At 39.4% G+C, this 16990-nt stretch overlaps 1 protein-coding gene across 1 annotated transcript; it reads right to left on the bottom strand.

Annotated features, from left to right (window-relative positions):
• Positions 1-76: 76 nt before the first annotated feature.
• On the bottom strand, positions 77-16485 carry LOC139716231 (HAUS augmin-like complex subunit 3). Its single transcript, XM_071627797.1, has 14 exons — positions 16277-16485; positions 12168-12375; positions 11516-11629; positions 10561-10644; positions 9603-9714; positions 8898-9077; positions 7918-8060; positions 6693-6821; positions 5410-5593; positions 4734-4886; positions 4377-4473; positions 2796-2943; positions 1285-1462; positions 77-205 (listed from the first exon to the last, which is right to left on the bottom strand). The coding sequence occupies exons 2-14, from the start codon at positions 12344-12346 to the stop codon at positions 77-79; spliced, it is 1830 nt and encodes a 609-aa protein (XP_071483898.1). The 5' UTR covers positions 12347-12375; positions 16277-16485.
• Between the last annotated feature and the right edge of the window lie 505 nt (positions 16486-16990).

The raw sequence follows: 16990 nt of genomic DNA, 5'->3' as shown, positions 1-16990 counted from the left end.
TATACAGTTTGGTAATTCCTTCTAGATGTTCCCATGAAGATATCAAGGTAAGATGTCACAGTGCCCCTTGCCAGCTCTATGCTATGCTCAGTGCCTCAAGCTGTTGGGACAAGGCCTGGAGCTCTCGACGGAGCTGAGCTGGCTCGGTGAGGAAGTGCACATACAGCTGTCTCTGCCTGGATAGGAGGCTATCACTCTTCAGGACCTAGGGAGAATAAGCCAGTTTGGAGTTACATTCTGCACATGAGCATATAAAGGTCATTTGAGAAAGACAACATGATGAGGCATAGAGTTGTAATGATCAATGCCATGGACAGTGTCTGGATTTTATTTCTTACGTTGCAGTGAAAGAATGTTCAAGGGAGATTGTTAACATAAACTGAGTTGGATTCTGTGAGTGGGTAATATCTAGCCTTGCAACTGTTCTGTTTCAATGGCTTAATTTTTGGGTTAGGCACAGATGAGTACACCACGCAGTGCACCAGGTACTCCTGAATAGGAAGATTTTGTCGAGTTAGAAGGGGGCAGATATATGCACACACACCACAATCAAGTCATTGAACATCACTTGCAAATCAACAACCACCCCCCCCCCAAAAAAAAAAGTTGTTGTTGTTCATTTTCCATCTGTGAAGATGGCTGGATAGCCCATATTCAGCTACACTAAGCTGGTCTTCCATGGGGTCCAGTTAGATGTGGGGTGGGACCACTTCACCGGGTTAGACACCCTGCTCTTTGCGATGAATGAATGAAGCGGGATCTTTTACGTGCATGAACTGTGACTCTCTCATACACGGGACCTCCATTTTACGTCCTATCCGAGGGACAGAGTGTTTTGCCTCTTGCTAGAGGGGACGGTATGTTTACACACAACAAAGTGATAAAAAATAAAGTCCCTGGGCTGACAAGACCTTGTATCTCAATTGGAACATATCAAAAATACCTCCTATCTTAATCTTAAATATAAAAAATACTGATTTGAGTTTTTAAACATAACTATTTAATATGTTACCCAAAACTATGCTTTTGCATTATTTGATGTCAGCATAATTGATGTTATTTTTAAAAATGTTGCAAAACTGAAAATGTTTTTCGCTGCTCTATAAGTTCAAGATTCATGAAGAAGTTCAAGATGTATGATGTCACCCCCAGCGACGATAATTTGACATAGCTCTCTTCTGACACTCAACTTAAAAACATGTTCACATCCAGGCAAGCACTAATAAATGGATATATATTATGTACCTTGGTTGAAAGGAACATTATTTTTGATCTGTCCCTCACCTTCAACTTGTTGTTGTAGTCCCCCATCAGGTCCAACATGCGCTGTGTCAGGTCTTCAAGAGTTCTGTCTAGCTGGGTGATTCCATCTAGGATAGTGGGGGGTGTCAGCACAGGCTGTCCGTCCTTGGTTGTTGAACCAGCATACACTAAGCTCTCACATTTTCTCAGGTTTTGCTCCCTGCAACAATAAAATGTTACTACAGTTAACCTTGCCGAAGTCCAAAGGGACTGGAGAAAATTCATCACCTTATTTAAATTTCAATTTACACGAGAAATTAAGACATGTCTAAATCCATCCAGAGTCAAATTTTTCTTTGACCTAGCCACCAAGTTTTACATTTCTGTGATGTCGACTGTAGTATCCACAGTGCATGTTTTTCCCCCAAACCAAAAAACTTTGCGATGGTCTGTTCTGTTTCACATCGCATAGACTGAAGGGGATTGTGCCTGCAACACACTCAAAATATTTACATTATTGACCCTCATTTAAGGAACTTCAACAAATTTACAGAGACAAGTCTCATGCACAGTGTTCAAAGAAAAACAATATTGAATGACCCAGATTTATGACAAAATGCCTTTACTGCCATTGCAGGCTGGAGCATATCACTTCAGTGTCATGTAGACATTTATGTCTGATATATCCTTTACACATTGCGGACTGCAACACATAATTATTATGAAATTTGCTCCCTAACTTATTAAATGACTCTTACGGATTTCAAATCTTAAACGCACTATCTCATTAAGTGATAATGCAGAACGAGTGTCAAGATTTGTTAAACGTTCTTAATGAAAAACAAAGATTCTCATGAGTGATAGTGTAACAGTCACCGATGAAAACTAGAAAAGCACTCTGAGAGCGCAGACCTCCGCCAAGCAGCTACTTTATTTCCACCAATGATCTTGCTCTTCCACAGAGATCAGTGATTTCCACTAATACACATGTATGCATGCCGAAAAATTGCCCGATTTTCCAATATAGAAGCCTTTGTTACGTCATAAACCCTCAGCTGCGCGGCGCGCCTTGCACTAACAGAAACTAGGGCACACCATTTAGAGTGCATATAAAAACTTTAAAAATGTGCAGCTTTGAACTCCAAAGTTCATTGACCCTGCCTGCCAAAATATCAAAAATTCTTCATAAAATCCATAAAAATTTCCAGATCACTACCAAAATTTAATCATCTGTTCCTTGTGTTATTCTCAACCCTTCCTGCAAGTTCCTACGCACAGACAAACACACAAACACAAAAACCAACGTTGATGAAAACATAACCTCCTCCCTTGACGGAGGTAAAAATATGTCCGAGTGAGAGGTTTGTTGCATAACGTGTCTTTGTGTTAGTGCGTGTGCGTGTGCGTGTGTGTGTGTGTGGGGGGGGGGGGGGAGGGGATGGGGCAGGGGAGGAGGTTATATGATTATGTTCTTATGTCTGTCTCTGTCTGTCAGCGGATCACACACTGGGGTTCTCAGGTTTCCAGTGTTACCAGCTGCTAGAACTACTCACAAGGCGGCCAGCTTGCCCTCCTGGTTGTCAGACATGCGACCAAGGCTCTCCCTCAGCGACACCAGCCTCTCTATGAACTGCCTGCTGTCGTCAAGGAGACGGGAGTATGTGAGGAACAGCTGCTTCTCATCGGAAGCACCAGAGTTGGCTGGAGGGTGGAGGGGGAAGGAAAAACCAAAATGCGTAAAAAGTGTTACTCTTTTATTAACTACATAATATGGTAAAGATTTAATCTGCTGCCATAATACTGTCTAAAACTGTCATTACGAATTAGTCAGGACTGCGTAAATTTTCTCTCTATAACGAAATCCTGTTAAAATAAAATGATTGAGGGAAATAATGAGGTTACCCAATAAAGTCGTCTCCTACTAACACAATCTTTTTGCATCCATGCTCATTTCAGTGGGGTTTGCCTGTATCTTTTATTGACACTTGAGTGAAGCTGGGTATACAGCATGGGTCTTATTTGCACAATTGCCCATCCATCTTGCATTTTTATACTGCTGTTTTCTTTAATTTTGCTGAAATGTACTTTGCATTTGTTGGTTGGCTCTCACTTTCATTTTTTTGCCTTATCTTTGAACATGAGGTTTGGGGCTCTCCACTGGTTCACCCCCTCACCCCTTCACTCACAGAGACTCCACCTGTTTTCAACGGGAAATCTCCTGCTGAAAACCCATTTTTGCAAAATCTCCCGTTCTACCGCTTGAGATTTAATTTCTCCCGCCCTGGCTCAGTGTATCCCGTTGGAAAGGATTTCTTACTTATTGCTATCGTATGTTGAAAAAATAAGCCTTAGATAGCACCAGAGAGCATCTAGAACCTAGGGACTTCGCACACATCAACTTGGAGTCTCCCGTTTGCTAGGGGTTTCAGGCGGGAGAATCTCCAGATCAGAAGGTGCTTGGGGTTGGAGTCTCTGCACTCATGCTGTTGCTCTTTGACTCTTAACCTACAAGTACTCTTTACTCTTGTGTAGTTCCTACCCCCATCTTGTTTGATGTTGCCTCCCTATTCATCTTAATCCTTCACTGGTTGCCCCCTGTGAGCCTTGGGATCATCACTGGCCCACCTCTGCCTTTTGTCTGTTCATCCCCTGCTCTAATCCCCCTCCATTTACCTGTTGGGCTCCCTGCCTTTGACTTCTAACCTACCCCCTTTTGTTTTCATTGATCTGTGTCCCTTAGCTGTCCTCAGACTGTGCTTGTTGTGTGTAGTCTATATATTGTATATGACTGCATGCTTTCCCTACATGTTTGCCATCTTGCCTCTGATGAAGATTCTACTAAGATCAAAAGCTCAGGCCCCTTTAGACTCTATTTCACTCCATTGGCTGGTCACTGCATGTATTTGATAAGCGGTTTTCAGCATTTTTTTTTTTTTTTTGTGCTACATTTACTGCTTTCCTATTACAGGAAAAGATCATTTCCTGGTATGGGTGACATCCTTTGCATTCATGGTCTTTGTGGGTCATTATGGTTGTCTGTACAGAAATGCCACATGGAATAAATTAGAAAATGAACTTTGAGGTCTTAGTTGTTGTTGTTGTTTTTTCTGAGTTGTCATAACCTTTTCCCTTACCAAGTACGCTGTGAAGTCTGTTGACCATTGTGTCCCTGCTGTCCACTGTACTGCGAGCATTCTTTGTAGACGTTAGGTCGGGATCTGACAGAAAAGCCTTGAAAAAAAAAGAGAGGATAAAAAAGAGCATGTACATGTTTCAGAAAATGTAGTTTTGAAATTCCTTTCCAATATTCTGATGAAACTACGTACATACACATCATGGAAATGGAAACAAAATATTTTTCGCGCACTCTCTCTCTCTCTCTCTCTCTCTCTCTCTCTTTGGTAGAATAAAATTTGTATATAATCAAGACGATAAAGGAAATCAGACAACAGCATAGTCTTGAAAAACCAAAGACACAAAATATGACATACCATGCTTTTCTGATGGGAGGTTAGACTCTGGTCCAGGAGTTTCTCTGCTGCTGTCATCAGCCTGTGTGTGTTTCTGTGGTGGTGTCCCTCCACCTCGTAAGACATGTCCAAAAACTCCTTGCGAGCTCGCTGCACTGTCAGCCATTCTATCAACTGATGATATGAGGAACATACGTGTACATACACAGCACCTTAACTTGTGCCAGTTCAGCTTTCCACAGGGCACTGGCACCGAGTAAAGTCAGTGACACAAGGCTATACACAGAAAAATACTGAGACTTACAATTACTTGGCAGCATTTAGATACAGCACTGAAGCTAGAGGTATTTTATGTCATCTAAAGAGCTGGAAGGGCTCAGTGAAGATATATTTGGTGGACGTGTGAAGCATTTCTTGCTTGCCTCGATCTTGGCACTCTCATCATACTATTGCGTTACTACTTTGTTAAAATGCATTTTGACACAGCACATACTTTGCAATTCTGTTGTACATATGTATACTGTGTGGTAGAAATTAGCTGAAATCATTAAATCTGTTTACTTTGGATCTGTCATGTATCTGCTTTCAAATAAAACAGATGGGAGCATAAATGGGATGCACTTTCCATGGAAGGAAATACATTTTTAAAATAAATATATTGAGAAGGAAAATGACAGCTAATTGGCTTTATGTTTACCTTATCTTGCTTGGACGTAAAGTAGTCCTGTCTGGCTATCTTTAGGTTGTAATCCCCAGACAGTATGTGTGTGGTCTGCAATGCCGCATTGACCTCCAAGAGCTGGGGAATCTCGTGCTCCCAGATGTTGAGGGCGCTGTTCATGGCCGAATTCTTTTCACGCTCACACTGCCCCAGTCTCTCACTATCATGAGAATTTGAAATATGAAATCACATCAATCAAGTTTGAGAATATAGTTTTCTTCCTTTTCATCAGTTTTTGAAAGGCAATCACATTTTATAGCACTGTGAAGACAGTACATACATCAGAAACAATAAAAGTCAAGCAATTCTTCAGTTTTGTTTGTAAATTTAAGATGATCTCACAATATAACATAACTACCACAAGAACATGACAACACCTGACTGGAGCTTTTCTATCAATTGACTTTCACTTTTTCTTTTGAATAGGTTGTTGACAAACACTTCATCTCAGTAGATGGAGAAAGCAAATCAAAACAAAACCTAGAGTCCATCAAAATTCCTGAAAATGTAAGACTAATATTTCTTTGTAATCTTTAAGTAAAGCCGTGAAAAGTCAAGTACTTTTTTCCCCCGAGCATTTCTAAAAACTGTTGTCTAGTCTTGACATAAATCAATTGTGATGATAAACATTTTAAAGGCATTGTTTATCATTTGCAGATGAAACAAAATTCCAGCTTTAGTAATTCAAGACAGGTCTAAAATGTGAGTTAGCGATAGAAACAACCAATGCAAAGATGTTAAACAGTAAAATCAATGTTAAGTATTGTAAAATGTACAAAATGTGAACAATAGTTATAATAAAATTGTTTCGAGAATATATTGTCTACAGTTATGGTTTATTGAGAAAAATAGTCCTATCTCCTTGTATTTTAGGCTTACTGCAAAATATTCACATGGTAGGATGTTTTGTGATACAATTGACCTACATGTACACATATGCATCAAATGTAATAACTCGAACATTTTTTGAAACACTGCTTCCAATGGTAAACAGTACCTTTAAATAGAATGCAATATTGACACATTGACACACACACACACACACACACACACAAAGGAAAGTGAAAATCTTTTTATTATCTTTGGTTCGATTATCAATAAATATGGACAAACACATATTGAATGGATGAGCATATCGTCTGTTGAGAATGAGAAGGGCGTTAAGTGGTCTCGAACACTATGGGTTTAGTGGCAACTTAACACCCTTATCATTCTCAACCGACGATATTCTAAAAACCCTGAATTCACTCCCAACCAACCTGAGGTTCTGGACATCAGTGGAATAAGTCTGAACTGAGTGCAGTCGCTTCTCAGCCAGCCTGTGGGCTGCAGCGATGCGGCTCTCCTCCAGCACGGCTTTCATGTAGCTCCGCTGACTAGCCGGGTACCTGAGTTGCGAAACCACAGTCAAACCTTAGCTGTCATTAAAGGACACTAGGTCATCAACAAACATGTGCTGATAGGTGAGGCTCTCAGGTAGGTACAGTTTTGTATATCATGAAGGTGTATACTCACAATACAAATGGTCACAGTTTGAGCCCTCATCATACACGGGAGAACTGGTGATTTGTGATTGCTGAAATTGAATTCTGACATTTTGATGTTTAATTCTTCTTTTCCATTAAAAATGAGAACAGACAAAACCCATCAAAGGAAATCCGAGCATTAATGATCATGGCATTCAAGTGAATTTTGAGAGGTTATATTGTAAAAATAAAGTAATTAATAAACATGACATGTTGTAGAGCTGCAAACTAAACCTATTTTTTTCTACTGGTCTGACCTGTCTGTCGGACCAGTAGGTATCCAGCTTTTCCATGTTTTACTGGTCCATTCCTGTAAAAGTTACTGGTCCAACAGTGATTTTTACTGGTCAGGGACCATTGGACCAGTGCCACTGCATGCTGATACTTTGAACTCCAAACTGTGGGCTGAATCAAGCTCAATTTCTTTCAAAGATATACATGTATGATCTAAAATCTAAACATCAGGTTAACATGACTTGAGTCATTGACAAATGCTTCTGTAGTTGCAATGAATACACAAATAATTGGGAATAGATAACCATGATATTGCAATACCCCTTTTCACAATCTCATGAGCAGGCCTTTTGTACTTGCTTGCTATAACCATCAGAGTCTCAGTGAAGTTTACCAATGTAATATCTCATTTACATGAGATACAAGCTGTTGTAACAAATTTTTTTATTTTTTTATTTTATTTACTGATACCATAAGTACCCAAAATTGCTGCCATCTTGCAGTTTCAGCAAAGTGTGTAGTCCTGATGTAATATCTCCCGATGTAATATCTCCTTTACATGTGATACAGGCTGTCTTATCACAGTTTGATTTTTTTTTTCTATTTCCTGATACCATACATTGTAAGTAGCCAAAATTGCAGCCATCTTGCAGTTTTAGCATAGCTTATGGTCCTGACACACGCTGCATAAGAAAAATGACATTGAAAAGTGCGTTGAACTCACAAAGTCTTGAGTCTGGCCAGCTCATGGCAATCTGCCTCTGTCACATGAGACTTTTCTCCTCGGATGAGCAGGCTCTTGGGGTCACTGACCTCCAGCAGTTGATACCTTGACTCCTCATCATGGCCCGCCAACTCGGCAATGCCCTGTGAATACACACACACACACATGCATCAAATGTTACAATGCTTGTAATTGTGGTGACATCATATCTTTTTTTTTCCCCTTTTAAATGGAGGTTGGATCAATGGTGGTGTACAAGTGAGGCTTCAAGTACAGGGGCGGATCCAGGAATTCCGTGAAGGGGAGGCGCACGCCCCCATTTTTTTTTCTTTTGTTTTAACAAAAAATAAAGAGAGGGCGCGCGCCCAGTGCGCCTCCCTCTGGATCCACCACTGAAGTAGATACTGTACTTCATGTTTAAGTTGATTGTGATAAGAAAGCCTTTCCTTCCTTTAATAGCTGATATAACAGAATATACAGTAAAACCTGCCTTTTATAGCAACCAACAGTCTGTCGCAGCTGCTGACAAATCTCAGTAAACACTGTTCCAGAGTGTGCATCTTTTTCCCATAATCTAGATGGGTTAGAATTTAATTGAAAGTGAATTTATATTCAGTTATACGCCATCTTACAGCATAGAATTTGCTGTCATAATCTTCCCTGTACTAAAACTCCATTTGTGATGAGGGGTCACATAAATGCTACAAACAGTGAATGTCTCAGAGATGAACTGTGTATGCCACATATATCGCTCGGCTTTTATTTTTGCAAATTTCGTGAATCGGGTGCTACATGCGAATTTAACAACAGGCATAATCATTTGCTCTGATCTTGACATGAATGCAAAGTACTCACATACACTTCTCCTGTCCTTACTGTACTCAACCACTCGCGAAATTGTCCAAAAGTCCTAAATCACAAAAAAATTTGACTGGCTATTAATATATAGCATATAAAGTAAGAGAAGAGAGCAAACCTACTTCAAAGAACTGTCTCTTGGTGAACTGCTTTAGAGCCTGAGTGAAACCCTCCTCGGCCTGATGGACAGTCTGCAAGGGCAGCTGGGACAGGAACGGTGCGTCAGGCGAGTCGCCACTGCCACCATAGAGGGAGACAAGCTGGCCGATGGTGGAGTTGAGTTCCTCTAAAGATGCATTGACCTATCTCGACCGAAAATATCAGAACAGCAGCCATTACTCTGATGTACAGCAAAATGCAAACTGTGAAAGTGTACGATAAGCTGGACTCGGACAACCTTGCAGGAAGATGATAAAAAAGGAAATACTTGAATGATTTGAATCATGAAATTATAAAATAAATCTGTCAGAGTAAAAGGAAAATGTACAAAGCAACCCTGACATAAACTGACATTCCAAAGATCCTATCACAGTTATCATCAGATTAATTGATACATCATACTCTACATTACAAATGTATACTCATCCAGAATAGGGAGCAAATAACATAAAACAAAACAACAAATTTACATTATCATGATCTACAAAATTTCATCTTCTTTTTACATCAGTGTTGCATTCTGATATAACCACTTTTTTGCCCATTTTATGGACTTTCCACTGATGCCTATTACACTTCAAACAAAAGTCTGCATATACCCATGTCCCATACATTACGGTACAGATGCATTTTACCAATTTATCAAACTGGTTTGAGAGTTTACAGACCTGGGTGTTGTCCGTCTGACCGTTCTCCAGGTCAGCCTTGTACTGACCGCTGGTCTGAGACTCCACTGGTGTCAGTTTGGTCAGCTTGTGGGTCAGCGCTGTGTGATGCAGACTGTCAGGCAAAACACAGGCATCAGAACGTGTCACTGTAAATTCTACACACTATGAGGCAGACTTAACCCTTGAAGTGCCCAGGAATAGTCTACCAGGAAAGCCATGGAGACACACTAGGGACTAGGGGATTATGTAATCTCTACTCATTGACAGTTAGTTCCAGACATCTGTGCCAACTGGTAAAGAAAGCACTCCAGCTTGCATGCCAATTGGCAAATAAAGTGCAGTGATTTTTGGACAGAGTACATCTCTTGGCTAGACTTGATGCTTGGCAGTAAACCATGCATGATTATCCTGAAAAAGCACTTTACTTGCTGGGATACTTTGTGGGGCCCTTTCAAAGAAGAATACCATCAGTCCTTTGTGGGAACACCACATACAGTATATAAATCACAAAGTATCTACAACTCTACCATCACAGATAACCATGAATTAATCTCTAAACATCATATCCCATTGCTAGTCTGTATTCCCCCACGGTCCCAGCATGCTCCCCCTTAGAAATGCTTTCTCCAATCGCAGTCATTATACCAAATGATTCACAGGCAGTTCCAAAACAAACCAGTTGAGAAAGCTAAACTTAGTCATTACTAGGCAAATCAACATGTCATCCCTGGTACTATGTTCATAATAATTTCATTGTATCACTCTCAAAATTTGCATTGGTGGTTGTATAGCACAATGAAACTCCTCCACATATATGTACAGTGTATATCTGGAAATGCACTCAAGAAATGAAAAGTCAGTCTTCACCACTGTTGCATTCAATAAGAAGTCGATAACTTTAGAGTGACTGAGAGAATGTACGTAATTGTTGCCATGATTTCTCAAATCAGGTTAGTACCTTAGTTTATCGCGGAGCTGGAGCAATTTCTTTCTGCTTCTCTGAGCTCGCTGCATTTCCTCCTCCAGTGCTGCTATGTCATCCCTGTAGTAAAGGGAACACAGATTCACATATGAAGTATCACAAATCACAGCTGTAACTTCTCATGTTCTTGCACAAATGACATGCCATACAAAAGGTTAAATTTCCGGATCAATCAACCTCACTCTTTTAAAAGTAACGTGTAGTCGAAAAATACACATTCTGTATTAAAAACAGACCATACTGACAAATCTATATTTTTTGCACATTCCTCTGTACATTTAGGTGGTATCTTGAAAAGCTTTATTTTGAGAAATATCAACATAAAATTTGAGAAATTTCACATGCAAACAATTACTCCTAAAATTAAAGTACACTACATCACAGTAGCATGACTACAATACTATTGAAAATCTTTAGGTGACCAAAACATGACTGTGCAAACAATCAGTAACTACTACTCATTTCTCATTCAAGTTTTCACTGCACCTCATACCATTCAATGATATGGTGCTCTATAGTGTACTGTAAATGTCCATTATTTATGCTTTATTATTTTTTTTTGCGCTGAGCAGCTCAAAAATATATTCATGCAAAATGTGTGAAAATTAATGCACTGCAAAAATTTGTGCATTTACAGCAACCAGTTTTGTTACACTTAGTTTGCTCTTTGGGGCAATACTGCATACACCATATATTTCGCTGGTCTAAATTTTCGCGAATTGGGAATTCCCGACGATTTCGCGAGTGGTTAAATTCGCGATTGTGGAGTCCTGTACTGAACGGAGATAATGTACACGCGTACGTCACATCCACATCGGGATCAGAGTCAATATTTCGCGTGTCTTTAATTTCGCGAATAGCACCTAACTCGCGAAATTCGCGAAAATTCCAAAAAAAAAAAAAATTATTGATGATTAAACAGACCGCTTACTTCAGTTTGTCTTCAGACAAGTCTTCCTCTTCTTCTGTGGCCGAGATTTTCAGAGCTTCTTTGAGCTTTTCTCCTTCCAAGACCCCATCACCTGATTTCTCCAGGGTATGAAACCTTCAAAAGGAAACATTCCACATTTCATAAACACGGTAGCAAACCGAAGCTTTACTAGATTAGAAGAATTTGCCCTGTTGATCAAAAAAGAAAAAAAGAAAAAGAAAAAAGAAACAGTTATTCAAGACTCCCCTGACTTGCTTCTTTGAAATGTAAGAAAAATAACAAAAAAAAAAAAAAAAAGATCTGATGTAAGACAATTCAAACTAACAATAATGTATGATGAACTGACAAGTTCCTTCTCTGGATTTTTAACTTTTTTTTTGTCTTTGTTCTTCACTAGACCTACTACGGTATTTTTTTTGTGAGTTGACACACGATGGCAGTACTTGTCTTGACTAAGAAATGATCCATTTAGTTTCAACTTTACAAAATTTTGATACTCTGCTGCAGTGCATTATTATTTATAGCCGAATACTGCTTTATTCAACACCAACAAAAAACTAATGATTCTTTGGATACATATCCCTCCCTTTGCAAAGCTTAACAACAAGACACAACAAAATGAAAACCAAGAATCCACTGAAGTGGTGCATACTCATCAAGCTCTTGACTGGACAGCACATTGGCTGGTCCAACGTTGTCAACAAACCAGTCCAGAAATGGCGCCACTGCATCATTCTCAAACATCCAGTCAAAGCCCTCATGCTGGAGCTCATGTGCCTTCGGGTATTTCACCCTCTTCAGGGTCTCGACAAAACTCCAGCCCCAACTCATGACAGCTAATCACATCACCAAATGCAGAACTGTTGAGAGAGAAAAACATGAAATACAGCTGGAAAAACTGTTTAGATTTTGACACATTTTATTTTACAAATACATACTCTACATAAACCTCTCATCTGTGACATGGATAGCAAATTTAAATCACTTTTTTTACACTATCAAAAGCAAATAAGATATTGTCATTGAGCTTTCTGCATGTTCTGAGAAGGAACCGGAGCTGAACACTGAAGAACAGTTCCAGAACCATCCGGTAAAGCTAGAGAGAGAGTTAAACTAGAGATGTAGCTTGTAGAAGTAGGAGCTAGTTCATCGTTGTTTCTAACATAACTTTAAGTACTGTTTATTTGGGCCTAGATCTATAGCTGACATATTTACAGTATATCATTCATGTATAGAAAGGGAACATTACTATTTCTCAAGTTTCTATTTGCAATAAATTACTGCCAATAGACTCGAACAATTCAGTCAGCTAGTATATCTGACAATTTTGTTACTGTAGTGTAAAACATGATATATTCGCGGCATGAATTTTTTGCGAATTGGAGCCGACGGCCTTTTTTGCGGCATGAAATTTTCGCGAACTGGAACTGGTATTCAGTGCATATAGTGTAGACAAGAACTTTCGCGTGCATTTTAATTTCGCGAATCTTCGCACTCGCGAAATTAAAATGCACGCGAACATTTCTCGTTTTACACTACATACGTGTAGGCCGTAGGCCTAACGTTTCATGAAATTTGCCCCAATGCCAATGAATGGCAAGGAAACTGCCTGCCTTATTGGCAATCATGTTTGCCTTATTTTCGCTCTGATTTCCTGGGTAGTGGAGAGGGTTTAGTGTAAATTTAAATCTAAATTAATATTAGACTGTAATGTTTAGACCTCTAGGCCTAACTAACACGTTCCACTATTGCACTAACGACTATATATAGTATATGATTGGCTTTGACCGTTGATGAGGATGTGTGGGAAAACGCGAAAATTCACTGTTCATAAATGATTTTAATCAAGGACAAAACTTCGAATGAATATTCTAGCCGAATCGTAATGTAATGTCAATGCATTCGTACAACACGGTGTTCAATACAACTCGGTTTGTGTGCATTGTCGATGCAAAAACAGCGGTCGATCTAAAAAAGGAGCTGCACCGCGGGTAACCCCGTCGCGGGGCGCTGTAACACAGTAACAGCGCCCCGAAGCGTCCCATGCGATTTTTAGGAAGTACTGCGACGCGTACAATTCTGTCACAAACTCACCGTTCAAAACGACACATGGATTCGCAACAAAAAGCCACATGTTGTAATACCATAATGTTGAATATTTTAGCCAACTATGTATTACTCACCATTACCTCCGAAAACAAGAGAAATCGCCATCATCTTTGCTGGAACCCCACTCGACACTATCGACACTGCCGCTCGCCATTTTGAAAATATCACGTAAGTAAATTGATCTGGGCATGCGCAAATGAATATTCATGTTTACGTCATCTGCCATATATGTACATATGTACAATGTTGCTCGTAGTTCTCGGACCATTCATAGCTATCAGTATCATCATCATGGAGTTCAAAGATGCTATCAAGGAATTAGAGGAGGAGGCTGGAATTAAGTTTAAAGAGGAGCAGGTAGAAATAATGGAAAGCACAGTGAAACAGAAGGACACCTTAATGATATTGCCAACTGGGTTTGGCAAGAGCGTTTGTTTTGGTTTCCATCACCAAATCTTGGATAAAGTGAGTATGCAATGGCATCAATAAGTACAGTGAAAGTAGCAAACTGAAGCCATACAGGGTACTAGTTATGATTAGATATTTCAAATCATGATAATGATAATCATTATATCACTATCATAATCTTATATAATTTATCAAGCAAGGCAGGTTCTGATGACATATTAATAATATTAAAATATCGATCAATTAAAGCAAGCATGGTTATGAGATAAGGAAAAATGATTATTGATTGAACACGAATAGAAAGGCTTGCATTATTGTCACCTTCCCTCCCCAGGTATATAGTATCACGATCATGAGAATGAGTACTAGGGACATGACATAATAATTTAGTGCTTATTTTATTCCTAATGCGAATGAGAAGGAAGAGAATAAGTGTATGAATATGCTTGTACATTACCATCACCAATACATAAAAGGTGTATCACACACTCGTATGTATAAATAACAATATCAATATGAAGCTATAATTGAGTGTATAGTGTTATTAGATATAGTGTCGATAATAGTGCAAAAAAAAAAGACACTAAATGTTTTGAAAATGACATAGGGAGCAGTGGAATACAATCCCCATGACCATATGGATGGATCTGAAAGGGTTACTTTCTAGTTTTTCATTAACCAATCCATCATACCTTTAAGATGAAAGCCAGTCTAAAACTTTATCTATATTTCATGAGAATGAAAAAAAAAATCCAGGAGAACACTGCAAAAATGATAAAATCAGATTTTAAAAAAAAGGAAATAATGACATTCTGATATAAAAATTTCGGAAGACACTTCTTGTCCCATTGCTATGAATGAATGAATGAATGAATGAAGAAAATGAAGGACTACTCAGAGTCAACTTTATTGATCTGTATATCACAGTACATAGAAATTTAGCTTCCAGTTCATCCAACTTGTTACACACAAATAATCATTAAACACACATGCGTGCAGACACACACACACAATCAAACAGCAAGTGACATGCCCGAAAGAAAAAGACAGGAAAGGATTCCCATACGGTGGAATTCTTTGAAAAAAGAAAGGTCTCTTTAATAAATAATCAAACAATCCTGAAACATTGAAAATAGACAAGACATGTATGTAACAGAAGTGTATTCAAATCAAATCACAGCAGATAATAAACATGAAGCAAAAATGAATATGAGTCCCCAAGAAGCAGAGCTTGTGAGTGGAGCCCATTGTGAATGTACAACATTTTACAGTGTGAAAGGAAACTTGATTTATAGATGAGACATCTGGGACATTGCCCCTGCAGACTGTTAAAAAACAAACAAATAAAGAAACAAACAAAGAAACAAACATACCCTCTATCATGAAAATCACCTGTTATTTTCTTAATCCGTCATATCTCCAGATGTTCATTATGTGTGCACTTCCTTTATTGCAAATAAATAATGAACCACACATTCAAAATGTGCTTTAAAAACGAAATTAATAAGTGCCGGTAGGCCCGATAGTAAATCAGCGCCCAGCATGCGTTCTTTTTTGTTACATCTCATGAATATTCATTTCAGATCTCAGCGAGCCGTCCGGGTTATTTTCCACACGCATACATTGCGTATTATAGTATGTGCTACGTTTTATCCATATTCGCGCATGCGCTGTGTAAGTCGTACCACAATACGAAATGCGGTAGGACTTTAAAACCCTCGGATAAACTCTTTCACAGGGCTCTCAAAACAGATCATATTGTAAATCGACTTCGCCTGCTGTGATTGTAAGTATCTTATCTAAGAGTAAGGCTACTAATTTCAGTATAAAACCCTGTATTTTGGTCTCTGGTCACGTAAATGCTAAGCCATATCAGGTGCTTCCGTGACAGGATAGGCCTTGCTGTGCGACCCCTTTACGGTACGTATTTGTCCGTATGGGGTCGCTGCTGCGGTTACACCGCGGGGAGCTGAAAAAGGCCACGCAAGTTCGACGGCGATATTTTTGAAAAAGAATTGAAAAGGGAACAACAGCATTTGATAGTGCTGGATTTTCTCAATCACGTAGGTCAAGTTTTTACGTGAATTTCAGTGTTAAATATTCTTATCAATTCAAGCACATAAAAATTTTAGGCGGTCGTTGAGTAGTAGCCAGAGGGTAGGCCTAGTGTTAGCTAGTAGGTCCAACCATCCAACCAACACTCGAGAATAATTAAACCGAATGTTCCTGCAAGTGCAACTTTACCGTATATAAATTGGCTCCACCTCTTGCGGTCTCAGATCTTGTCGGCTAGCCAGAATACGTATCAGACCTCCAATTCATTTTATGACAATCATCTCATCGTCTCTCTCATGATATGAAGCAATGAAATAGAGCTACGAAGTGTGACATGACATCTCTCATGCATGTCCAGCTGATGGGGAAGCGATTCAAGTTACGCGCGCTAACCTACGATTACTGAGTGCCCATCAGTGGGGCATGAGATCGAGATCCACACCGAAGCGGCGCGGCGGACCGGACCGCTGCTGGCCGCCGCGCCCGCGGGGGGACAACACAACGAGGACGGTAGTAAAATATGAATGTATACAGCGCCATCTTGTGACAAGAATTGATTTAGCGTACTGTATTTACCGTTGCGCTGTTCGTTGTTTATGTTGCGGTATTTTCATGGTTGAGACATCGATAGTGGAAATGTGGTAATGGTAACGTACACCTCCAGCGAAATGTTTGAATATATGTTATTAATTGTTTCAAACGTTTCAAGCTTTCGTTTTAAGTTTGTGTTGGTAGGTTTTTTGTAGTCAATTTCAGAATGTAACTTAAATTTACTCCGAGTAACATAGTCCCACATGTTCATATTCTCGTAAGTGGCCGTCAGGTGACATGACACTGACATTTGCGCATTGTACGGTGGGACATCGGACGCTTTTTTTCGTGGCTTTGAATTCCGTACTCAGA

This window comes from Diadema antillarum, unplaced genomic scaffold (assembly GCF_040938485.1).
Source record: "Diadema antillarum isolate AM-2024a unplaced genomic scaffold, OU_Dant_1.0 scf00000063, whole genome shotgun sequence".
NCBI lineage: Eukaryota > Metazoa > Echinodermata > Echinoidea > Diadematoida > Diadematidae > Diadema > Diadema antillarum.
This window is presented reverse-complemented; position numbering and strand designations above follow the sequence as displayed.